At 34.6% G+C, this 27,602-nt stretch overlaps 1 protein-coding gene across 1 annotated transcript; it reads right to left on the bottom strand.

Annotated features, from left to right (window-relative positions):
* Positions 1–1,807: 1,807 nt before the first annotated feature.
* LOC123556709 (uncharacterized) lies at positions 1,808–27,602 on the bottom strand. Its single transcript, XM_045347629.2, has 12 exons — positions 27,463–27,602; positions 18,544–18,649; positions 17,938–18,038; positions 14,212–14,373; positions 13,976–14,072; positions 13,624–13,681; positions 9,743–9,825; positions 8,763–9,001; positions 7,029–7,086; positions 5,057–5,271; positions 4,191–4,399; positions 1,808–3,403 (listed from the first exon to the last, which is right to left on the bottom strand). The coding sequence occupies exons 2-9, from the start codon at positions 18,638–18,640 to the stop codon at positions 7,045–7,047; spliced, it is 879 nt and encodes a 292-aa protein (XP_045203564.2). The 5' UTR covers positions 18,641–18,649; positions 27,463–27,602; the 3' UTR covers positions 1,808–3,403; positions 4,191–4,399; positions 5,057–5,271; positions 7,029–7,044.

Below are 27,602 nucleotides of genomic sequence, written 5' to 3'. Positions count from 1 at the left end.
ACAGAAATGTCTACAGATTGCAGTTCTGTCTGTCTGTCTTATCTGAATGTGAAGTAGTTGTCAAGTACATATATATTTTACGGCATCAAAATATGTTTTGCTGTCTAATAAAATAAATTAATATCACTTCGTAAGCTGCATTGTTGATGTAATTTTTAGTGTAACATAATTCACACATGGTATATAAAAACATAAACTCAATTTAATTTTGACATTGAATGAAATGAATAATCACCAAGAGATAAATAGCAAACAGGATTGTTATTGCGTCAGTTATATGTTACCATTATTGTCATTTCAAATAGGCTGAGTGTAGGGATTAAAATCCAGAAATGTATTTTTTTTCCAAGAGAAGAAACCGAACGTGGAGAATCGATTCATTTGTTGAAAATCTGCAGTATCCTAAAACATAGTATATCATTTAAAAATAGGAAAATAGGACTGTTGGTTTTCAAGAAATATACTACTTTTTATAAATATACAGAAAATATTGGGGCAGTTAACTTCCTACTCCAGACAGCTTAGTTAATTTGATAGGCTTCTATGCAAAAATAAGGCATCAGTGTGGGGGCGAAAGATTACGTTGAAAAAAGTCTATGATAAATGTTTGGTTAAGATATTTAACCGAAAGTCGATAAGCCATATACTAGCATTAACAACGGTGCCGGTGCGTGATGTACATTTCATGACGTCTCAAGAACAAAACCATTCAAACCAAGTCATTTGTTTGCTTGCGATCTAATTTGCCAAACTCTCTCCTAATATATTTGATTAACCTACACACCATCTTTTGATCTTTAACTGTCATATGGTATCCACTCTAGTACAATATAGATGGTCCCGAAACCGTAAGATCATATGACAGTCTAACAGTCCGTATACCCTCACATGGAAAAATACAGTCTGTTAATAAATTCAGGCATTTCTGTATCTACAAAATGTTCAATATTAGTATACTACCAGTCATGTTTTGCTATTAAGAAGTCGTGTTCTAAGGCAAAAAGATATTTATACATTATCGCCACACTTATTTTTGCCAATATCTTAAATATTACTTAAAGTTAGCTCACGTTTAAAGTATCTCATTGTTAAAAAAAATATGGAGCTATTTGCATGACATTGATAAAAAAACTAGCGAAAGGCTAACATCAATTGAGGAGAAAACTGAAAGCGTAGATTTTGCTCTGATAAAGACAAGTATAAAATTATCAACACTTGAAAAACAAAAGGAGGAACTAAAAATGTTTACAGTAGTCATATTTACAGTCGCAGTCTATGCGCAACAACCTCGTGTTTTCTAATATCCCTGAGGCCCCGACCGAAACCAGTGACACTACCTGGGTTAGCACAACAACCTCGTGTTTTCTAATATCCCTGTGGCCCCGACCGAAACCAGTGACACTACCGAGGTTAGCGCAACAACCTCGTGTTTTCTAATATCCCTGAGGCCCCGACCGAAACCAGTGACACTACCGAGGTTAGCGCAACAACGTCGTGTTTTCTAATATTCCTGAGGCCCCGACCGAAACCAGTGACACTACCGAGGTTAAACTATTGGGACTTCTTTAAAAAAACTTCGAGAGAGTTCATCGAATGGGAGCTAAGCATGATTGAAGATGTCGCAACATTGTTGTCAAATTCACACTATATAAGAAAAAAACTTGTCAGAAAAGAGTGGAAGACATTGTCAAGTACTCCGTATTATGTGAATGAACAATTCCCAAAAGACATCGTGGATAAAAGGAAGAAGCCCTTTCCCTATATATAGGAGGCCAGACGGGAATGTAACACGTCCTGAATATCGTATGACACCCTCTACATTAACGGCAGTACGAGATTAGGGAGCTGAAAATGTTATCCTGTAACGGCAATGGACTTGGAAGAAATAAAAGAGACAATTCAGAGTTTGTAAAATCATGATAATATTTTCTTGTATGAAACATGGGCTAGTAGTGACAGTAATATTGAGTTAATGGGTTATACAGTGCACGACTTTTATAGAAAATTCAAACATTAAATAGCGAAAAGGCCAAGCGGTGGTGTTGCTTTATATTATAAAACAAACTTTCTTATGGTATATCAGTCATAAAAAGCAATATGACACGTGCATATGAATTAGATTAGAAAAAACTTTTTTTCGTAATACCCCTGATATTGAAAATGAGTACCATTTCATTTTAATTTGTCCTTGTTACAGTAATTTACGTAGGAAATAAATAAAGAAATACTTTTATGTACGACCATCGATGTTCAAATTTATTCAGCTATTGCAAACTACTAACAGATCTCCATTATACAAATTTGCAAAAAAATTGTTAAAAAATGTTTGGAAATTAGAAATATTATCATAAATGTCTAGCAAAATATGACCATCCTCCATGTAAACTGCTTTTTATTATAATTCATCACATAGTCACACGTGAGGTTATACTATATGTAATGTAAATGTTAAATTTATATTGATGATGTACTATGTACAAATCTAATAACATATATGTTCTGTTCTGTTCTGTTCTGTTCTGTTAATGTCATACATGAAATTTAATAAAACAAATTTAAGCAATCATATTTTTGTTATTTTACGGACCGGGACCCATTTTAATAAGTCACAAAAACACATAATAAGAACAGTTTTTTTAACAAGTAAAACAAATAATGAAAATTTAACTTTATGAGCATAGTTTTGACAGAAGTTAACATCTGCGCTTAATAAAATGTATCTGTCAGTTGAAAACGTATTGGGATGAGAAGAAACTATTAGCAACATACAACAGTATGAAGCAAATGAGCTTCAACATAGATAAAACATTACCTGGCTGCAAGTAATCCCTATCAATGACCCTTTTTCTCGACAGCCCAGCTTATTTTTACTGATAGTTTTTTAACAAATATCACAAAATGCGACTATATTGTTTGCGTCATTTACACACATCTGTTGTAAGTACTGTAACATTAAGAAACATGTGATATGCTTGAATGCTAATCCATTACAAAGTTAGACAAACATCCTCTTGCCAGGGAGGATACTTTGGCCAACTCAATGTAACAAATACCTTTGTTGTTGTTCGTGCTGTAAATAGTCCGGTCAAACCCCTAGTTGATTTATTCTTAAGTGAAAAAGATCTAATTAGTTTTATAAATCAAATAAAACAATCTTTCAGGAGCAAATTATGCCGCAAGTGCGACACTAGAGTATAATAAAGGTTAACTGATTCGAGGGCGCTTCAGCCGTAATACCATGTATACAACTACTCTCAGCATAACACAAATTAGTATCATAGTTCCAACGTAGCAATACACCGGAAGTTCAATTCCAACATCGTGTTGTATTTCTACAGACGTAACATAGTCTGAACTGTTCTGAAGACATTTGCTGAAGGTTATCAGACCTGTTGTGTTACAACTGAAATTGAAAGAATAGTATTTCGACTATCCTGTCTTACCGTGTTGGATGTCAAATTGTTTCACTTTACTAGAAATACATAAAGTAAGACATTTATTAGACTAAAATCATTATTCCAGTGGAAGGGTCTCGTAAAACATGTTTTATACAGATAATCAGTCCGTCTTTTGGAAAAAAACCCATAGATATTTAAAATTCTAACACGACCAGCGAATAACCATGTAGAGCAAAATCTATCTCGGGTTATTCTGCAATAAACTCCTCGCGTGCAATGACGTCATCCGATCCAGGTGCGTAGCACGGTCGTTAAAAGTAGTTACCATTTTTTCTTACACTGTTGATACTAGTATGTCGTGTTAGAATCGAAATAACAAGTTCCCAAGTGCGATTTATCGTAGAATAACCCGGGTTTTTCGTTCTTTTGCGAAACAATATATCACTCAGGCCTACGGCCTTCGTGATATATTCTTACGCATAAGAACTCAAAACTCGGGTTATTCTACGATAAACCACGTTTGGAAACTTATCATTTCTTGATCAATTTACATTGACGTGCAAAAGACTTTTGCGTAATCAATGCTGCGTGTATTTTTATAAGTCAATCACATTTCTCTATTATAGTCTCTCCCACATACTGGAATACGAAACACGGCATGCATAAGGGTGTTTAGCCAATCGAGTAAAAGAGTAAATAAATCATGACCCTACTTTATGAACCTTTGAAATATCTGACGCTAAGCAGTGTACTGCTGAAAAATAATTAAACATATGTGGCAAAAACACATACGGCACCGGTTCTGCATTTTCATACAGGATTATGCATAATGCACTGAACGGGTAGTACATGTGAGAAACATATTTTGCCCAGGCCAGCCAGCTAGGGAAATCTTTTATCAAAAATCCACAAAGCAGCAACGAAAAGTGCAACACCCCATGAAGAACTGCTGCACTCAGCTGTCTGTCCGAGAAAACGATGCTCACAAAAAATCCAACACACTGTAATTAGAAATGTAAAATACCACAAATGAAATTAAAAATAACATTTAAGAGTTTATGTGGTGACAAAATGTTAAATTAGACCAATACATTTGAAAATAAATTACAGTGTATGGACCAGTTCTGAAAGATCTTCGAAACAAATCATTAGAAATCATTTTCCTAAATATGAAATGTTCTACAATCGACTGATACCCGACCAGTCCGCGTTAAAAGCGCCATTCAACCTTTGCCGTTTTGATAGTGCAAGTGTAATTAGAATTCGTTTCTATTTGTAACTTTTGTGTTTTGTAATTTATGACTAACCTATATCTACACCAAGAATTAAGAGACCAAGTCAAGATATCATAATGTTCCCTTCTGCTCTGTGCAAAATACATACACATAATTCTTTTCAATTGCCACCACAAAAATTTGTGCTGGCTGGATCGTGAGATTTTATAAACCGATGTATCTTTGGATGTTTTTATAATTATTACTTTCATAGTTACAGTCAACACTCCGAGTGAGGCTCGAACCCACATCAGTGAGCGGCAAGTGATTCGAAGTCAGCAACATTAACCACTCGGCCACGGAGACCGCGAAAAGATCGAGTAACTAGGAGGACAATATAATATATGAAACCTTGATAATAATGTAACCGAACAGCTACGGTACCTGTATACTGATGACATTCAATAGAATTATTGAATACGTAATAAAAAATTGCTGTACACCATTCAGCCGAGCTATCCAATAAATGGCTGTGCAAAATATTGTAGGTTTTGCAAACGTCAACGGTAATTCTCCAGCCATTTTGGAAAAGTAATCGGCAGACATCTGATATGCACCGCTTGCACGCTCCCTTGAAACGACTTCAATTTCATCTGGAACTGTAAAGACCAAAAAAATGTAATCAAGTTCATTGAAGCATGTAATCATATTAAAGTTAAATTCTTAGTAATAATAACTTATTGTACAAGAACTAGTAGTTTTTAGTGCTAAATCAACGCTTAAAGCAGAAAAACTTCCGCTACCGTTATACAGACCTGTGGTATTTTTAAACTGCACAGGTATAAAATAATGTTGCATGGGAAAACATTAAAACCACACATTAACGAAATCCATCCATTTAAGTAATGATCTATCTATATTGATGTTTATCAAGTATATGGCATTGTAGAGTGTAATCTAAAGGGTGTGTAAAATGTTCGTTCCCGGTTTAAAGTGGCCTGAAATAACAGAAATAAATAACAGAGAAAATTGATATTTCATATTTAATATCCAGAGAGACCACCATTATTTTTTTGACATTTTTAAGACGATCAGGCATAGAATGAATCAGAGTCTTTAGGTGAGTTGGAGATAGCTTGCTCCAAGCCAGACGTAGACATCTTTTAAAAGCTGGTTTAAGTTCTTTCTCAAGGATCTGAGTCTGATACTAGTAGGAACAATATGAAGGCGAGAAAGGCTATAAGCCCCCAATGGCACCCCATACCATAAATTGTGCACTGTTCTTTGCACAAATTACGTCAGGTGCCTCATCTACCTGAGAGCCCCACACTATATCATTCTTATGATTGAGGTGATGGAACAGATACTTGGTGCTCTCATCCGAAAATATATATCTCCCAATCTTCTGGTGGCATGCTAATTGTATAGGGATTGAGGAAGCTCTGCTGGATATTCTTATCCACGCCTTATATCAGCGATAAAATCATTGTTTTCAACAAATAAGAGATGAAACGAATATTCTTCCTAACATTATTTACTTACAGTAGAGAGAGTAAACTTAAATAATCGTAAGAAGTATGCATCAATCATACATTATGACGTTTCAAAGGCAAAACACAATGCAGAGTACAGATTTGATTTGATGTAATGTACTTTTTTCTATAAAAAAGTGTTATGAATTGAGAAATATAATGTAAGGATAGAAATGGAACTTTGAATCGAGAAATATAATAATGTAAGGATACAAATGAAACTATCAAGATATTTAATTTTGATCAGGTTTTACATGAAAAGTATAACATCACAAAGTGTAAGGTTTTCTAGCACCGATGAGAACATAGGCAGATGTAGTGTGAGAGATGGGGTGGGCGGGGGGAGGTGAAGCACAAGTTAATTATGAAATGTTTCGCTTCAATATTGTGCCGATTGAAAAAATGAAAATGCACAATTATTGTAATAGTGTTGGAATAGTTATTGAATTAAAGAGCTTGAATGCAAAAGTAATTGTCTTTTATACTGACCACTACACTTAGATATTACAATCACACTTACGTAAACAGTTACAGAAATGTATCCTATTTTTGATATGAATGTTTTGGCTAAGCTAATTCTTTCCGAGGAGAACATTGTATGTTGTACCGCCAAAACATGTTACCTATGTTGGTTACACAATGTGTAAAGACAACATGTGTTTACTATTGTCTCTATAAGTCAAGGTTCATTTAAGTTTTAATTGTGACAACTCTTACTAAGTGTCAATACTCAGATGTACTTTTAACGGCATTTTATTGATTTCATAAATATATACTATCAGTCTTGAATGAAATGAATTCAGGAAGAGTCACACAGACATTTTGCAAAATATTTATCAGGTGGAAAATTTAATAAATGTGTTACCAAGCTGACAGATGCTTACATATTGCCGCGGGTTGTTATGCAACTGAGATTGTAGATACCACGACCATGTAGAAAGCCTTCAATATACAAAAATACATATTTCATTGTCTTAAAGGAATACTACTCAAAAACATTGCAAACTAAAACAATATGTGTGCTAATTAAGTGTTTTATTTATTATGGAATAAAATCATTCAGTTATACATGTTTTTATGTTTGCTAAACAAGTACACTTTTTCAACAATTTCCTTCTTTTATGCTTCGCGAAGAGGAGGCATTTAGTCGACGCCTCGTCTGTCTGTCCATCCCGCAATTCTTGTACAGAGTATTTCTCAGCAACTACCGGCTGGAATTCAGTGAAACTTCATAGGAAGCTTAACTGCTAAAAGGAGATGCGCATATTACCTTCCTGATATGAGGTTAGTAAATTCTTCACAGAGTTATTGCCCTTTTAGTATTCAGCATCGCTATACTAAAGCACCGTTTCTTGTCCGGAGTATTCCACGGCAACAAACTAACTGGAATTCAGTGAAACTTCATAGGAAGTCTTACTTTTAAATTTTTTCTTCAAGTTTTGGTCGGAAAAGTTTCGCTGAGTTACTGCCCTTTTGCTATTATGTATAGTGCCAATTCTTGTCCGCAACTCCATGTCATTGAAAGATTAACTTCAAAGAGGAGTAGCATATACTATCTTCATGTGTTCCGGATGGACGATTTTTCACTGAGTTATTCAACATTAGGAAAGTATATCGCCACCTTTATACAAAATATTGTGCAGGGTATGTAGTACATGTAACCAATGAGGCGTTGAATTTTAGTGGTTTGTTCCCGAAGATTACGGAATTAAAGAATTATATTGCTCAACCATTTTGCTTATTTTTTGAGATTACCATTATTTGCATAAGTCAGAAATTAACTCCGCCCCACCAGATCGAAAAAAAACGCACTATATATTAGAATTAAAACAAGAGTTGAATATAAATAAATGTTATGTACAACATATGAAGTGATCGTTCAGATATATTTGTCCAAACTTATAACGGCCACTCGATATTTCGTATTTTTCCAAAAAATAGTACATTTATGTAATATTTTTATGATTTTAATAATATCTATAAAACAACAAAATTGATTTATGCAGCATTTTCTTAATATAGAATTTTCACAAAGACATGTGTTTTATATTCAAGATGTTCGGCCTTTGTGATTAGATTTACTACGCATATGAACTCAAGCCCGTGTTTTATTTGACAACAAAGAACGCTAAAACTAAAGCCTATTTCCATTTTAACACGTTCGAATTTTACCAAGTAGAGATATCTGTATTTACATCACGAGATTTCATTTATAAAATGTTGTTTGAAATACGAGCGAGTAAACCCGAATAGCCAAAAGTAGGTCATTTTGCGGAACGTGTTCTAATCGACAAGACTATACACGGTGAAATCCTCCTTTGTTTATACAAAAGAAAATCTTAAAAGTGTTAGAATTCATAGTATAACACGGACAAAGTAAGCATAAATATGTAGCACTTTGTAGTCATGGTACACTTTCATTATCTTAAAGCCGATCGGGTCATCTTAGGTGATATCCACATATGTACCGAGGTCAGTTAGATCACATTTTATACAGAACTTTGTAGAATATTCCCTCAACTATAAACTTATTTTCTCTTGAAACACGCATTAATTTGGTTTGTTTCACGTGCTGAAAATAGGAAGAAAATAAGGTAGACTAGGGAAGTAATTCTTACCACTCCCCTTATATCTCTGAACATCTCGGAGTTATCCAGCATTAATAGGCCGACTAAAACTCCTAACAGGAGGAAATCAGTGAGGCTATACACATGTAACAGTGTTCCTCTTGATTGTTTAAAACTTCTCCAAGTAAGCATACGAAACTGCATTGCGAACCCTGTTGGCCATTTCTCTTTTTCTGAAACGCTGAAGTCACTGTCGTGTGTTGTAATGGATACCATTGAGCTGGAAGAATCTGTAATTTAATGGTTTCAAATCTGTAACAGTGTCTTATTTACGAATTGTTCTAGGTTAAAACTGTAACTTGTATATTTTCACATCTTTAATGTTATATATTTTGGACATTTAGTCCAATGTTCTTCACAAAAGTTCTATGAAGTTTCGAAATACATGCACATACGATCCAAACAATATGAGAAGTAATTTCTCCGTGTGTGTTGCTACAAGTGATAACTGTAGTATCATTTATCTAGTATGTGCCATATTTACTCTTTCACTAAAGTGTCCGTTTTTCTGGTACTTACTACGGAACTATGAAAATATGATATTGTCTGGTTTCATCCAGTTTAACAGCCCAATTGCAAAAAAGTCATTTTTTATCAAATTCTAATCAAAATAGTCTATTTCCACCCTCATTTTGCCAGATTTTAAGTTTTACCAAAGTTCCTATAACACTAAATAGATACAAATTATGCTATTCATTGCCTGTACCATAAACCTAAAGTAGGTGTGGGAAAAACTATACATCCTCGTAACAAGAACCATTTATTTAAGTCCTTACATCGAACACGTACAACCTCTGTGCCATCAATTTGAGATTGTAGATAAAAAAATTATATCCTTCTCCGCTTGCACTATGTCCTTAATTCCTAACGTATTATGTTGCGTAAACTTTTGCAACAAAGTCAATTATGTTATTTTTATTTTTCATAGCTGCATTTAACATTTAATATTGCTCTGAAGATGTAATACCTACACCTCATTGTTGTCGATATTGTGCTTAGGCCATCTTCATGAATGGAGTTTGTTGAGTTTCGGTTTACAACTTCTTTCTCGACACTGAAGATAAAGAAAAGAACACATAAAATAAACTTGCACATAGTAATTATCAAACTCAATGTCCATCTGATAGTGCGATCTTTCTTTATTATGTACATAAAATGAGAAAAAAATAAGTAAGATTTTTCTTTTTGATGAATATGTTTTTCACTTTTATTTACTAAATGAGATTCAAACAAAAATATGCTAAACAGCTTTGTTAGTATTCTGAAATATATATATACGAGGGTCATTCTAAAAGTAATGACGATCGTACACAGTCAGTGTACAGTCTTCAAATTCAGTTTATCCCAGACTTCAACGTACTTCCGCAGTCGAGAAGTCCAAGAGATGAACGCTGCAGAGAAGACTCTCCCTGATCTTACGTAGATAAAAACAATATCACACCAAAGTGCAATATTCGATATATATTTGCCAAGTGCATTATTCGACATATATTTCAGCCCAGCCATCATTTTAACTGTCTTGGAAAGAGAAAAAATTCACAAAGATTTTGATCTGATTATTAAGCGGGATTTGTACCATTTATTCGTCTCTCAACAACTTTAGAATGATGGAACTTATGTGAGCCACAGCGTTGTCATGGATCGACTGGAGACAGCGAAGACCAGTCTTTGTACGCATATTTTTGTATTTTCATCTAACAGCTTTCAGTGTTTTCTTTCTATAAAACCAGTGTTTTACTTTGCTTAAAATTGTAGTGATTTGTACAATAGCATCAATTGAGTTAAAGAAGCTGGACTACACTTTTAGCTATTTTTGCAATTACTCGCCCACGGTCACCTTTTCGCAGCCACTGTCTGTCGTCAACGTATATCCAGATTCCATCTCGTGTTAGGAGCTGTGACATTGTAGGGTAATTTAAATTGGGAAACTTTATCAGCGTTTCGTTAGCTCATTTGACCCTATTGGCCTTTTGCTCCTCGATTAACATGTGAGGCACTTATCGGGCAGAAAAGTGTTGAATGAGAATCTTATGAGTTCTCAAGAAAAAACGTTTTCTCTGACACTGTGTTCAATCAAACGTCTTAAAGCAGCACTGTTCTTTGATGTCACTGCTGGTTCGGGGCCTGCCAGCCAGGACGAGCCAGATCTTTAAGGACTACATTACGAGTTGTAAAAATACGTACCAACTCTTGTAAACAGTTTTCTCTGATGCTACAAACTTCTCTTATGAAGTATGCAATTCACAGAGTATTTGTCTTGACACAACGTACTTTAAAGGGACTGGCCTCCAGATAATTCGACAACAAATAATTTTTTTAGAATTCTGGAAATAAATGCTATATTTCTTAAGAAGGCTTTAAAACTTAACTACTGACAAACTATATGTTACGGAAACACATGAGAATTTGCAGTTTTTACTCCTTTTTACGTTGAAAATCGGCAGGTAAACTGTCTCGATTATAAAAATCTATATTCTGAAGTCAAAATTCACTAATTCCGTTATAGCTCTATTGGTTACGACGACGGAAAAAATCTTTATTGCCACGGCGGTCCGGGGTTCGATTCCCGGCGCGGTAATCTTTTTTTCTTTATTTGGAATTTTTATAAATATTTTAGAAGCAAAAACTCATATTCTAATGTTCATAATATGACCAAACTTCAATTTGAAAGAAAGATTATTTTGTTTAGCCCGCATGCGTACGTGCGTCCTTGCGTCCTAGCGTCCGTATGATTTTGTCCGGAATATAACTTTGCATGGAGCAATCTTGTTTATATTTGGAGTGAATGTTTACCTCAATGAGAAGGAATGTCATGAGTAAACCACATGTTCCTGTCTTAAATGTCAAGGTAACAGTTGGAAGTCAAATGTCCGGAGCATTTCTTCTTCATACATGGTGGGTTTTTGGTGTAACTTGGCATGAATGTTCACCTTTATGATGTCGTGCGCAAGAACCAGGTCCCAAGGTCTAAGCTCAAGGCCACACTTAGAGGTCAAAGGTGCTGGCGCAACAACATGCAGAATATATTTCTGGTTTAGCCAAATCTGGAGATCAGCACCTTTAATGTACGCTCTTAGTTCAGATTTGTGTTCGCTTTTCATAGCAACATCTATTTTATTTACTTTATATGACCATAAATTTTACAAAACTAAATTTCTCCGAAACTTTCCAACATTTTTCAATATAACTTTACAGGAGTATAAAGCAGTAATGTATCATCCATGTAAAATGCGAGTTTCTTGTGTGTCAAACTTGTACTGTAGCGCACAATTGCCATTATGTTTAGAATATTTTGCACATATGATAAATGCGCTAAAATGCGGGTGCTGTACTGACAAAGGAGACCATTTTTTAAATTTAGATATTCTTACAGCCGTTTCAAACCAATATTTCAAATTTCAAAATCCCTACTATAGGACATCTTGTATTGTACTTTCATATTTGCCTCAAAATCATCTAAGTATATTTTACCTGAAATTTATACTATATTTCTTGAAGTCATATGAACTGCGCATTGGACAAGATCAAAGTAATCTTTGGGTGAAATTTTCGACATGTTCGTTTCCACTAAGATAGAATGTGGCATAGAATGTATATATTGAAATGAAAAAGGTAAGTGGGTAAAAATAAAAGTCATAGATATTGGTTAAAATGCAAGAAGAGTGTTAATTTTCTGCATTATTTAAAGTTGCAACAGTTTACTACCTTCTGCACAATACTTTTGGTTATTTATAAGAATACCTTGCAAAACTCGTATGTCAATCAGTTTATACCATTAGTCACTTTCATTTCTCACTTTTTATGGATTTTTTAGGGAATTCATTTTTCGCTTAAAATGTGTAGGTAATTCCCGGAAGTATCAGCAGACGGCTTTGCTATTTCACCTTGTAGCCTGCAACACACTTATGAGGAAGAATGAGAACAGTAGCTAGGAAGTTCCTTAGCTGCAGAGCGCCGCAGTATTGGGACAGAATTGTTAGATCATAGTTAAACAATTTTACCAGTGTTCAAATGAGACTGCGTGTAGTACTTATGAAATAGGCAAACATTTCGAAATACTGACTAATCTGGGTTCTATATGATCACAGAACTTAAATGTTATATATGCAAATGATATACCCGATAGAAGTCCATATTTTATCTGTTAGTTATATTGTACTTACAAATTTCATGTGGCAGGTACAGTTGATTTTAAAGCTAGAAAGATCTATTATCAATTTAATTCGAATTAAAATTGGATTTGGGGTAAAAGTAATCCGAGTCTTGGTTTAAATACTCTGGAGATAGTAATTTTGCTTGCATATTAAACGGTTGAAAATCAAACATCTTTGAATAAGTCTTTAATTCTATATTTTGCTTTGATTTTATCTATTTACAGCCTTGGAACGACTGTTGATGTCGTATATCTGAAAATCAGACTTCATTAATGTCTCGTGAACATCATCGGAAATTTCACTTTAAGTTGCTCACCATTTGTGTACAGATGTTAGTAACTCATTATATGTTACATACATTTTAACAGTATATTAGTGAATTGTGGATTACGTTGATTTCCCATGCGCAATGTTACTTGTCGTTAAATAATAAATGCTTCGGTTCATTTTTTGCAACAATTTTATGATTACCAAACACACAGGAGTCTCAGTTTGAAAAGTTAAGTTATCCCATATATCATTTTTATTCTGCAGGTTTTAGATGCAATGTAGCGGTCGTAAATAGTCCCCAGTACTTGTACTCATTGTTATTTATTTTCTAGTAGATTTTGTCATGGAGTCCAATCCATATGTATGTAGACATAGAACCACAAATAATCAATATTTATAATAAATACACCAATGATGTAAATACTTACAGTTCTCTGGTCTTGACTAATTTATCTATTTCAGAGCCATCTGAACTCAGAACATCAACTGAAAGAATATACAATGAGCATATAATAAACCTTTGAATATATACTTTACATTAAAATCTCTATTTCCTTTTCGACGCTTTAGTTTTTCTGTTGAGTGGGGCTATAGTCTTTTCTATATGTCTACCTCACACTATATGCGTATAACATGATATCTGCGTTTAGATATTTGATGATGCAAAGAACTGTAGCAGTATTATCCTAATTTTGGCGTTTGATACGGAGTACACAATTGTGTTGGAACGTAAGTATTTTAGAAAGGTACAAACAAGCAGTATAATTTGAAATATATTACTCATAAAGTCAGCTGGATTATACAAGGGGTCACATTTGTATCCTGAACGTTCAAGAAAAGTCAGCGGCTCTCGATGTGCACTTCCATTATAAACAACCTGAGAAATAGAACAAATTCATATAATAGCGCCACTAACACAGCAGGTAAAAAATTTGGTAACAAACACATACATGTTAGAGCAAAACAACTGCACAGAAAATACGACCAATCAAACATTTATTTCCAGAATACTCTACCTTTCCTTGGGACAACAAAAGCAAGCTATCAAACATGTGGTACACTTGACTGGAAGGCTGATGTATAGTTACTATGATAGTCTTGTTGTACTCGCTAGCTAGAGTCTTTAGCTGTCTGACCATCTGTAACGCCATACTAGAGTCAAGGCCAGATGTCGGTTCCTGTGTGATAACAAGCAAAAAGATCTAAAACTAATATAGATATGGTTAAACTTGATTCCAAAAATCTGATACAGTTTTCTTTCATTTGATCCGAAGAACTTCGGCTATTGATTTTATTGCATAACCATAATCCCTCAGAATACTAGTGTTTATGGCGAAGCGAGACGGCCTTATGGAACGTTTGGATATATAAAGTAGAAACATTAAAACAACAGACTTCAACTTCTAAAATATAGAATCGACGATTCATTTTATAGTGAAATAAATGGGATAAGAGCGTTAGTTTCATATGTGTCATGTTTTTTGTTTTTTTATGTATTACCTTTAGAATGGCTATAGTGAAACATTTGTGTATGTACATACAGAATTTATATAAAATTTATATATTGTCCATTGCTCTGTAAATATTCGTGCTGTAATAACAATTTAACTTGTGATATCATTTAAATCCAAAACGATAAGCGTTTTTTGTAGGACACATAAGCTGTAGTGCTGCGATTTTGACCGCATGACTTTTGAAGAGGACATAGTGTACTTGTACTAATCCTGAAATATCATTAAGTAAGGGGTAATAGAGATTTTCAACTTACTTCGACGCGGACTGTGGACAGCGGTCTGCGTACTTACAATAGGGGTTTTCTCAAAACATTTAAAGGTACGCAAGAAGGAAAACATACCTATTCTATATGTGTTACTTTTACCTATATGTGTAGTACATTTTGTCGTCTTCATTGTAGAAATTAGTATATTGTGATATAGATCTCTGCTAATACAATACATACGTTTGAAAATATATGGATAATGATCAGCACACATCTTACACGCAGTTTTCAGAAGTTCATATGCTATTTATTTTTAGAAATCAGTTTTTGACACATTTTAACGATTCGGCTCCACAAATGTCTATATTTAAGATGCCTCTAGATTCAGCTAAATGCTCTGTCGCATTTTACTTCCCCTTAGCATGTCCTGCATATATCCGTTAATGGTAACATGTTTACAGCAAAAATAGTCTTAAGCTAATTCTAATTGTCATACAGATGCGAGGTAAAATGAAAAAAAAATCATTTAGCATTTTTGTCATTTAATGTTATTCTGCTATTCTGCTGGAGTTGTTCTGCTATTCTGCTATTCTGCTATTCTGCTGGAGTTATTCCTCTATTTTGATATTCTGCTGGAGTTATTCTGCTATTCTGCTGGAGTTATTCTGCTATTCTGAATGTTGGAGTTATTCTGCTGCTAATTATGTGAGGTAATATGCGAGACGTATAATGTTTGAAGTCGGTCTTAAAGTTGTTATTTTAACTGATAAAAATGTTTTTTTTAACAAATTATGGTTACATGTTTACCGCTAAAATAGTCTTAGGCTAATTTTAATTGCCTTACAGATGCGAGGTAAAATGAAGCAAAAAAAAGTTATTCTGCTATTCTGCAATTCTGCTGGAATTATTCTGCTATTCTGCTGGAGTTATGCTGCTATTCTGCTATTCTACTGGAGTTATTCTGCTATTCTGCTGGAGTTATGCTGCTATTCTGCTCGAATTATTCTGCTATTATGCTGGAGTTATTCTGCTATTCTGCTGTTCTGCTAACTTCACAGAGACCATTTGAAAGACCAACTTAGAAGTCGAGCCTAGCTTTTTATCATTGACAAAGCTTTTTTAGACGAGAACCTATTCGAACACATGCATATATGATGTGCAAATATTCGGCTTAAGTGGACTTGAACAAAGATAAATACTAGTAAAAACACAAGTCTATACTGGTATTGATTTGAAAACATACTGTAGCCATTAGGTATATCATGATAAGGTGACCAGGAAATGAATTCAGTATAGTATAGAACTGAAATTGTATGGTTTGATATGGTTACGAATATATAATACCACGTGCGATATTATTTTACCGCGATGCATTAAAATGTTGCATATCCAAAAAAATATGCTTCCCACAGTATTATTTTAGTGTCGCTCCACGTTTCCATATACACTACATACATTCTTTGATATTAAATAAAAAACATATGTTGTTGCGATCCCCTACGCATAGGGATCGCCTCTGAACTAAAAAAGTTGAACCTCTTCCGGTGCAGAGGAAGAGTGTCTGTCTCCTCACCGGGTGGTCATTGGTTCAAATCCTGGATTATAGGGTAATGTGATCGTTGAATCAACTGCCAATTTTACTGCTAGCGAATACTGGCTAGAAACTCACGAAATTTACAGCAAGCGGATAAGTAAGTTGCAGTATTTCAATCAAAAAAGAACAAGTTTGCGATCCTCTAGGTTCTTGTTCATAAATACGGTGGTTTCGACCGTAAGATTACATTAAAATACATTAACAAAAAAGTGATATGAAAGGTAATGGGTAAAATAAAAAAATGCGTCCAAGCTATTACAAATTTTTGTTAGACAAAATATATTGGTAATTCATTTACAATAAAACGGATATTAATAAATCTTATAACCTTTCATCGTTGTCTTCTCAGAAAGATATTTTAAATAGAAACAGTATTACGACTTTAGAACCGGATGCTAAATATGCCACTGTTCAGTTATGCATAACTTCATTATGTACAGTTTGAGAAAACCCCTATAGTAAGTCCGCAGTACGCGTCGAAGTAAGCTGAAAATCTCTATTAGGATCTGTGAGCAGTGTACTTGTACTCATCATGAACTGTTATTCAATAAGGGGTCTCGGGATCTGTAAGCAGTGTACTTGTACTCATCCTGAACTGTCATTAGGTAAGGGGTCTCGGGATCTGTGAGCATTGTAATTGTATTAATCCTGAACTATCATTAAGTAAGGTGTGTCGGGATCTGTGAGCAGTGTACTTGTACTAATCCTGAACTATAAATAAGTAAGGGGTGTCGGGTTCTGTGAGCAGTGTACTTGTACTAATCCTGAACTAGCTTTAATTAATTAGTCTCGGGATGTTATTTGTTATCCTAACATACATCTTTGAAGTAACATGTAAGCAGATACCTTGCTCTCTACTATCACAAATTACGAGAGTATCAGCATTACTTGCATGAAGGTAGAGGGCAAGTGTACTTGCAATGATGATTTAACCTAGTATCTAGTGCATCAAAATCTCCATGTGCCTAATATAACTAAAATAAAAGTATATTACTAGGATATATGTGTTCTATTTTTACCATTTGCTGATTTACTATTATCAGGCAAGGGGATATCAAGTATATGAGCAGTGCGCTTGCTATATGCCGATATACTTTCATAGTGTTTGAAATCATTAGCCCTCTATCTCTGATTCTCTGTGGAGAAGTTGGCAGTTACTTGCAGAAACAGGTTTGTACTGGTACAGAATCCAGAAACACTGGTAGGTTAACTGCCCGCCGTTACGTAACTGAAACACTTGTAAAACGGCAAACAAACAAAACATACATAAAGTAATAATAAAATTACAGTATGTGATGAGTTTATTTAATAATACATTGATAAAACTAAATCTAGTAAGAGTAAAAACATGGTATGTGATATATTGATATACTTAGTAAGGGAATATCAACGCATGTAAAAATGTTCTTGTGTTGTTATTTTACTTACATCAAGTAAGAGAATATTAGGATCTGTGAGCAGTGTTTTTGCTATGCTGGCTCTTTTCTTCTCACCACCAGAGAGGCCTTTGAGAAATATGCCACCTATCACTGAAAGGAAACTATAAATTCAGTACATATAAATTCACAACACAGATTTTACAGAACCCGTTGCTTACATTAAAACATGCTTAACACTAGCAAAACTTAAATTTGTAAAATACATGTATTGAGCCTATAAATCAAACAAAAATGATATAATTAATGCCATCGACATCTTTGATGTGATAATTGCTATCCGTTACTATTTCAGTTCTAACGTATTATTCGCATTTCATATAGGGACGCATTGTTTTTTTTTTTTAAATCTTATTCGCGTGCGGAAAGTGGGCATCGATTCTATTTCCTTAGCGCAATTTTTCATTAAGGAAGGTCCAGCGTTTGACTTTGTAATTAGATTTCATTCAGTTTTGTCTTGCCTTGTTTTATGTTTTTGAATATTCTTACAATATGCCATAAGATCAGGATAATGTTTAGCTGGTGTCAAACCTATTCCTAGTATTGTTATAGTTATGTGTTAGGTTTAATTCATATCAATGGCAATGCTTTCTCTTACCTGTGTTCTTACATTTTCCTAACTGCAGCAGATCGATTATGTTTTCCAGTCTTTTCAACTTGTCAGCTTTCGGTAGAGATTCGGGAAGAGAAATCATAGCTGTAAACTGAAGGACATCCAAGAATTTAAAGACTCTAGTGTGCATTTCTCTTACCCTGCTAAATTTCTATAATGGACTTGTCAACCTTTCAATTTTGACATTCACTGTCAAAATATCTAACAGATGTGCAGGCTGAGCATGATCTACACTGGTCGCAAAGGAAGAATAAATTGTGTAAAGCATGATAAGGGTAAATACAGCAAATGCTAACTCAGATTTACAGGTAACATATACCTCTCACAGTGACCACTTGAAGTGCAGCTATTTTGTTTCAATAGTGAATATCTAAAACTATCAAAATATGTTTGTGGAATTAAATGTATAGAACAGCATTACTTCTTATAGATTAATTCATTTTATTATGATACTGTTATTTAGTCATTTAACTTAAGATGACCACAAATGTCAAAATTGTATCGCTGTATAAAGGTTTGTAAATATTCATTGAAATACGGCTTCGTGTGTATCGGTGCTATACACCAGGCAAGTTAAAGTACCAGACTGTCTATTCGATAAGAGCTAGGCTATGTTAGCCGGACAAGCCTGTAGTTAAAAGAGTTTCTCTCTATCTGTTCTTGCGGTTTTATCTCACTCTGTCCCTCTGGCCAGATCGCGCTGTGACTGTACTAGTACAGGATGAATTTCGCGCCGCTTGCTATATGTAAAGCGCCTTTGAACGTGCTTATCATAAAAAGGGCGCTATATAAATCTGGTATAATATATATGATTGCCTATATATATATATCATCACTTCAAATGTAGACAATCGTCATCAAATGAAATATATATAGCAATTGTGATTTATCATTAACGGCAATGCATTTACTCTTGTTTGTTAGAAATTTCCAGTTGTTTAGTGGTAGTACCTATCTCTACTGCGTTTAACTATACATGTATTAAGCGTGTACTGTTTTAAACCCCTTGTTTAGTACTACTTTCTTCCTCGACTGAGAAACTTCTATATTAGAAAATACTGGTCGGTGAGGGAATGTCACTTGGATACTACAAAAATGAGTCTTGGAGGTGTGATGATTGCTGATATTGATCTAATGTCATTTGTACGTTTTGTTGTTTTTACATTGAACACAGTGAAACGCCGACATGGCCGTGTTGGCAAGATAAACAATGACTGTGTACTGTTACGTTTTGCAATTTTATTCGTTGCAGTTGGTAGCGTCGGAAAATATTTTTATCATTGCATATAACGGGAACAAAGTTCTAGTCTGTCTACTTATTTTTGAGCACACCTCATATTTGTTTAACACGTTTCGAATTTGTGCCAGACGATTTTATGTGGACGCATTGGTCGAGAAAGCTATGATGCTTTCCTACGGATGTGAAGGCTCCTGGTTTGAATCCTGGCTGCTCCTATTGCAGTGTGTTCTTGGGCAAGGCACTTCATCATGATCGCCTCAGTCGACCCAGCTATAAATGGGTACCAGCAGATTGCTGGGGGTACGGTATAATTGGTCTGTTCTTAAAGCTGGGTCGTTTTAAAGCTCTACAGGGCTTATGTTAATTGTTTCACAAAGCGACGGTAAATAGAAGTTACATTTACCTTTACAAGGTAAAACTGCATTGTGTGCTATGTTGTGGTAATTTCCTGTTTCTATGGTTACGACGCAATTAATACGAAGGGATTTTCTCAAGGGTATATAGGTTAATATGTCTTATTACTATTCGGTAATAAAAGTTTCAAATATACTTTTCTTTTTTTATTACTTTCTTAAGATCATATTCCCTAGTTTATTACGTATCTTTACTTAAGTAGCTCATACGAGGGATCTTCAAAAATAACGTAGACTTTTTCTCTAGCTTTTATATACTTTAATGAAGCAAAACAAGACATATACCATCATAGTTTGCAATCTTTCTACTAAATGCGCTGCAAATTTGACGTGATTATGATTATTCTCTTTGGGTCTAAGCCTAGGTTAAAGACACAAAATGCTTTAAATGTTTCTTGTAATGGTACAAACAATCAAGCAACCAGTTCAGTGAAGTATCTGGGTGCTACATTAGACCAAAATCTTTCCGGAGATGGAATTGCACGTTCAGTGGTCACAAAGTCTAATGCTCGGTTAAAATTCCTTCATAGAAAGAACCAGTTATTGGATCTTCAGTGTCATTTTGATTATGTATGCTCTAGTTGGTATCCAGGTTTGACCAAGTATTGGAAAAATAGGCTTCAAACTACTCAAAACAAAATGATCAGATTTGTTTTGACAATGGATAGTAGGTCTCATGTTGGGTCAGAGCAATTCAAGTCTCTAAATTGGTTACCTGTCTCAAAGAGAGTAGATCAGATAACTCTCTGTCATGTTGATAAAATAAGGTCAGGCACTGCACCGGAATATCTTAAGGAGCATTTTACATCCCATTTTCCAGCCCATAACCATTTTACCAGATCTAGAGTGTCTGCACTTCCATCATCAAATTCTTTTGATTCTAATTATTCCTTTGTTGATACTGGTCGGTTTTCCTTGCCAGAGAGGATGAGTAGAAAGTCTTTTGCTTACAATGGGATTGTTTTGTGGAATGGTCTCCCTAAACATCTTAGAGATATTGAATCTTCCCATTCATTTAAGCATGCCATCATATCCTATTTAATGCCTAATTGATTTTAATAGTCTTTCAGTTGTAGTATATTAAAATCTTTTAATTGATTTAAACAGACAAGTCTTAGAAGTATATTTCTTATCTCAGTCATTTATATTTTTTATTTTTGCTGCTGTACTGATTTCATTTAAATGTAGCTATGCTTACATTTTTAAAGTATAAATATTTTTATTTTCGTCAGAAGTAGTGAGTTTTCTATTTTGGCTGACAACTTTGTGATCATTTTATCATTCACTGATCATTCCTCATGAAATATTATGTGATAAATCTTTTACTGTGATACATATATGTGATCTCAATTAGCTTTCATAAATTATTTAGTATTTAAGAGTATGTATCTAGCTTTATTACTCAAAATATAATAGTTAAACATGACTTTCTGTGTCATGCCGCCAATAACAGGGACCACAATGGAAATAAGAAGAATCATTTCATCTTTTTGTGTTATCCCTGGTATTAGTGAGCATTACAATGCTTTGCTTTGTAATATGATATAACTGTCTAATGATTTGTTGGTTTGTCACTATGTAATATTTATTATGCATTGATTTGTCATTTGTTTTATCGCTATATTGCCATGTCATGTACACTTGTGCCAAATAAAACTTACTTACTTACTTATGCTTGTAGGAGTTACGCCTCCTCGAAAACAGCCACTTACACGGACCCGGCGCACGGCGATCATATTTCAACAACGTTAACGACGTCGTGCTTTCATGGTGATGATTTCATTAAGTTTGCATTAATAAATATTTGTAAATTTATTTTATAAATTTTCATGAGCAATATTTAGGTCATAAGAAATTGTTTGTTTAGAATACTAAAATGTATGGACAGTTATGACACGCATCTCGTACAGGATACTCAACGTGAGAACTTGGTCTTTACCTACGGCGTCATACATTGGCGTTAACAACCATTCGCAGTGTTTCCGTTTTCTCCCTCCATCTTCACTGTCTTTAAGCAATTCTGGATCATTTGAGAATCGTTTGTACCACTTGAAGATAAAGACACAGCTGACTGAACATCGTTGTGGCGTCTGCTTCACTAGTTTCTGTTCGCCAAAATTTCTCCATTATTAAGCAACTGTCTTAGTATCAGTGCGAGTCGATGACGACATTACATGCATTATAAACAGTAATACTCACTTTGTTTAAACGTTGTTTTCCTCCGCTTCCCACGTCGGAATGACGCCATACTCTAGGTGCATATTGCCTTGACGTGTTGCTGCACTTTGGGGCATTTTTTGGGCAAACAAGTTTATTATTAGTGCGAACATTAGCGATCGAATTCAAATCACGACAGATCAAAAAGCGACTGCGCCGGTTATACGTAGCTATGGTAAAAAGACGTCCGACGACCTTCGCCTACCAGCAAAATTGTTACAAAAATGTATGGCCAAATTGTAGAAAGATTCCGAATTACAACGGTATATTTCACATTATTATTTACACAACATGCAACATTTGACAGCAAAAGTCAACGGTATTTTTGAACAGCCCTCGTATGATACAGGTAAAATTGCTTTTAATTTAATAACTTACCATTTTTCATATAAAAGCATGGTAGGAAAACCTACAATCAAAGATACCATAGACCCGCACAGCTTTGTATTATATCATAGATATATATTTAAAGACGGATTTGTGTTTTTGTGGCACAGGTATCCGTTTACTATAATATCTACATGTATCTGTTTACTATAATATCTACAGGTATCCGTTTACTATCATAATGTTTATAGTATGATATATTATAGCGGTTATATAAATGTGCAGCGTCATAGCAAGTATACAATTTGTATTTTACAGCGTTTTCTACTCGGTGCATTTTATTTTCTGGCTACCACCAGCTGGCATATCCTTGCAAATTTATACACTGTTCGTGTATGTTGTTCAGGACAGTGTTAGTAAAATCGCTCCAAGCCCGGTGGGTCCTTAACATACGTAAATGTAAAAATAGGAAACACTTTGTTAAACACAAATATCCCCATGTAACATATATAAATAAAAACCCATGGATATATTGTGCAAAAGCCAGACACTTCAAAGTCACGGTGAAACAGGACAGAGGTCACTTATCAAACCAGTCTGTCCTTACGGGTGATGTAAGAGTTGACAACCTTTCACCTGTCCTATATCCGCATATTTGAAAGTTCTTACTTTCAGACAAATATTGTCAATTATTAATAATGCTCAATGTTACATAAATGGTGCGTTATTATATCTAATAGAAAACATGTACACGACACTTCATCAGGTCCTTTTGAATATCACTTATACATCTAATTACTATACATATAAAAAATCATTAGATAATTGTTAAGACAATATTTCCAATTTCTCCAGAAATTATGACTTTAAATCTAAATGTAATTTGCCTTTCATAACACTTGAAAATATCCTTATTAAACATGACAAAACAGTATGATCAATCCCGGTATGTAAATAGAAACGGTTTAGGAAAAAATGTTCATGAATGTGGCCAAAATATTTTATTCATTACTTATTACATAGATATTACAATGTACTATAGTCCTTCGACAAGTCGTATTATAGAGTATATCAGCCGGGGACTTTTTGAATAACTTGCTTTTGCTGGAGCAAAAATTGAAAATTTTAAAATGACATCTTATCAATTACTCGAGACTATTCATGCTAACTGAAGGCATTCAAGCAGCAGTACAATGAAGCATTATTTGTAAATAAAAAAAAAACAACACACAATTCTAAGATTGACAAATTTTCTTGCGATTTTTATGGTGGCATATTTCTGCCAACCATATATCCACTTATTTATTTAGACAGTCTACGGACTGAGCTACCCGACCGCCTAGACATTTCAATAATCAAGTTCTATAACGTGACATATGTCCCCACCATTTTGAAATTCGTCCTCGAACCTGGGCCTCGGAATACCGTTCCAATGCCGTACCGACTGAACTACCCGGTCACCTATACATTTTCTCCCCATTTCAATACTCAAGTTCTGTACTGTATGGTGGCATATTTCTGCCAACCACATATCCAATTATTTATTTTTCGTAAAAATGTCACATATCCAGTTATTAATTGGCAAGTGGCAAAATTGCGTGTTATTCACATAACTATGTTAACAGGACAAAACTGCCTGTTAGTGCCCACCTCTGCCATCCACATATTCACATAAATAAGTGTTTATTGTGAATGTTTCTTTATATTGAGTTAGTATTGGCGATTAACGTTTAGACTTTTCGTCCCCTATACGAAATTGTCACGTTATAGATTTTGAATATTGAAACGGGGAGAAAATGTATAGGCGGCCGCGTAGCTCAGTCAGTACAACATTGGAACGATATTCCGAGGCTCCGGGTTTGAGTCCCGGTCAGGCTGCTTATCATGTGACATTTGTCGCCCTACGTGGGGCCTTGACGGCATTAGATTGGTTAGTCTCCGACGCCTGTTATTGCTTGAATTAGTACCCGCTGAAATTTGAAGACTAATTTCAAAATGATTGGGAAATATGTCACGGTATAGAACTTGAATATTGAAACAGGGAGAAAATGTGTAAGCGGTCGGGTTGCTCAGTCCGTAGATTACCGGAATGGCTTCACATTTTTTCTCACCCTGTGACAGAATGAATGAGTGTATATCCACCTCATCCACTACCACCACCCCTAATGGTTAGTGTCTATAGATAGGATTTTGAATGATAAATTTGCATAACTGGTATGCCCCTTTATGTTTTTTTCATTTACTAAAGTATTCCGTAATGATAGGGGACGATTTCAGGATATTGCCAGTCATAACTGACTAACTGACAAAAATCAAGATACCTTGTTATTAATAACATAAGTGAATATGTGGATGGCAGTAGTGGGCATTAACAAGCAGTTTGTCCTGTTAAGATACTTAAGTGGATAACAAGCAGTTTTGTTACTTGCCAGATAATAACTGAATAAGTGACATTTTTACGAAAAATTTCGAGATAAATAAGTGGATATGTGGTTGGCAGAAATATGCCACCATACAGTATAGAACTTGAATATTAAGGCGGGGAGAAAATGTATAGGTGACCGGGTAGTTCAGTCGGTACGGCATTGGAACGGTATTCCAAGGCCCGGGTTCGAGGACGAATTTCAAAATGGTGGGGACATATGTCACGTTATAGAACTTGAATATTGAAATGTCTAGGCGGTCGGGTAGCTCAGTCCGTAGATTATCGGAACGGCATTCCGCGGCCCCGGGTTCGAGTCTTGGTCTGACTTCATATTTTTCTCACCCTGTGACAGAATGAATGATTGTATATACACCTCATCCCCTACCACCACCCCTAATGGTTTGTGCCTATAGATAGGATTTGGAATGATAAATTTGCATAATTGTTATGCTCCTTTACGCATTTTCATTTATTCTGTAATGACAGGGGACGATTACGAGATATTGCAAATTATAACTGACTAACTGACAAAAATCAAGATACCTAGTTAACGTAAGTTAATATGTGGATGGCAGTAGTGGGCACTAACAAGCAGTTTTGTCCTGTTAAGATACTTAAGGTATTAGGTCACTAACACAGAATCTCCTTTTTGAAGAGTATTCAATTCCTACCATAAACCTACTTTTACTGCAATTCTTAGGGGGGCGTAGGTTCAAGCCGTACTGGGACCAATTTTTTTTTCCTTATTTTCCTTTTTTTCTAGTAAGTTTTTACTTCTTTCAAGACTTATTATTGATTTCTTGTACAAAAATGGTAAAAGACGAATCTTATAAGCGATTTCTTGGTGTTCAAAGTGAATTTACTACTTAAACAGAAGGGCTAGAGTTACACATCTTTAAAAATATTGAGTTACACGCGGTGAAAGTTCTCTATTTTTTGCTTTCACTCTTAGATTATATATTGTGGAAGAAATTTAGGTAGGTTTTACGTCTGCCCTAAGGTTATTTTTAAATGGAGTAAGCAAAATTCAAAACAGAATCACAGCATTCGGCCTTATTTTTTCTTATTTTTTCAATGTTGAAGTATGAATTCTGTCTCATTAAATCCGTTTACTTGAGGCACCATTGAAAAAATGATACTGACATTTTGATTTTGTGTTTTATAATTGTTTACCAATAGTTTGATGTTTCTTTTATTAAAATAAATGGTAAAATGAGTTCTCAGCAGACGTTTTGGATAGTGGCTATCACTTTGAAATTCGTCTCTACTTGAGCTCGAGGAGATACCATAAGTTATACAAAATTTATAAAAAACGGCACGGTAAAAGTTGTTTAAAAATTGCAAAATAGTGCAAAACACGGTTACCTTTCAGAATATACCAAGCAAAGGCCATTTTGTAAACATTACTATTAGTGATCTAATACCTTAAATGGATAACAAGCTGTTTTGTTACTTGCCAGATAATAACTGAATAAGTGACATTTTTACGAAATATTTCGAGATAAATAAGTGAATATGTGGTAAGCAGAAATATGCTACCATAATACTGTGACAATTCCGTATAGGGGACGAAAAGTCTAACCGTTAATCGCCAATTTGGGTACGAATATTAACTGGATATTAAGAAAACTTTCACGATAACCACTTATTTATGTGAATATGCGGTTGGCAAAAGTTGGCACTAACAGGCAGTTTTGTCCTGTTAACATAATTATCTGGATAACACGCAATTTTGCCACTTGCCAGATTATAACTGGATATGTGACATTTTTAGAGAAAATTGTCTACATAAATAAGTGGATGTCTGGTTGGCAGAAATATCTCACTATAGTATCATGGACTTAATATGGCACTACTTATCTAGGATTTTACGTATGTGTTTATTTAGTATGGATGTATAGTTATTATTAAATTATTTTATGTCATAATTAATTGTGAAATTGCGAATCCTGTGGTTTGACATATTTAAAAATATGTATATATTGGTATGATATTGCGTATACGAAGCACACATAAAGTATCTGATAGATGGTTTTCATAACAGGGTACAATTGAGCACGTTTAAATATATTTTTAAAAAAGAGATAACCCCTGAAGGTGGTGACAACGGCTAGCACATTCCATAATCAGTTATTAACAAAGCCTGCTGTTGGGTTATATGCTTCTGGAACGAATGACCTATAAGCAGCCTCTGTGTGTAACATCAATGTGTTAAATTTTCTCTTATCAGGTTAGGATGTATAGTTTCCGGCAAGTGAAATTTAGGAAATGCAGTTACTTACATATAACGTTTCCCATAACGTAAGGTCTGAAAAGAAAACATCTTGCTGAAGGACAAAACCAAGTTGTCGGCGCAGTCTTTTGTTGAATTTTTGTCCAGAAAGATATATATATGTTTCCTGCAGAAAGTGGTTGACGTCCA

Source organism: Mercenaria mercenaria, chromosome 5 (genome assembly GCF_021730395.1).
Source record: "Mercenaria mercenaria strain notata chromosome 5, MADL_Memer_1, whole genome shotgun sequence".
Lineage (NCBI taxonomy): Eukaryota > Metazoa > Mollusca > Bivalvia > Venerida > Veneridae > Mercenaria > Mercenaria mercenaria.
The sequence above is the reverse complement of the archived record's forward strand: the minus strand, read 5'-3'. Positions and strand labels throughout refer to the sequence as shown.

Bases quoted from the DNA above. Each gene is read 5' to 3' on its own strand.
- LOC123556709 (XM_045347629.2), bottom strand. From the start codon at position 18,640: ATGATTTCTCTTCCCGAATCTCTACCGAAAGCTGACAAGTTGAAAAGA. The intron at 18,039-18,543 runs GTAAGAGAAAGC...GTTTCCTTTCAG, and splicing joins AGGAAAATGTAAGAACACAG to TGATAGGTGGCATATTTCTC. The intron at 13,682-13,975 runs GTAATATATTTC...ATATTCTTTCAG, and splicing joins TAATCCAGCTGACTTTATGA to TTGATGTTCTGAGTTCAGAT.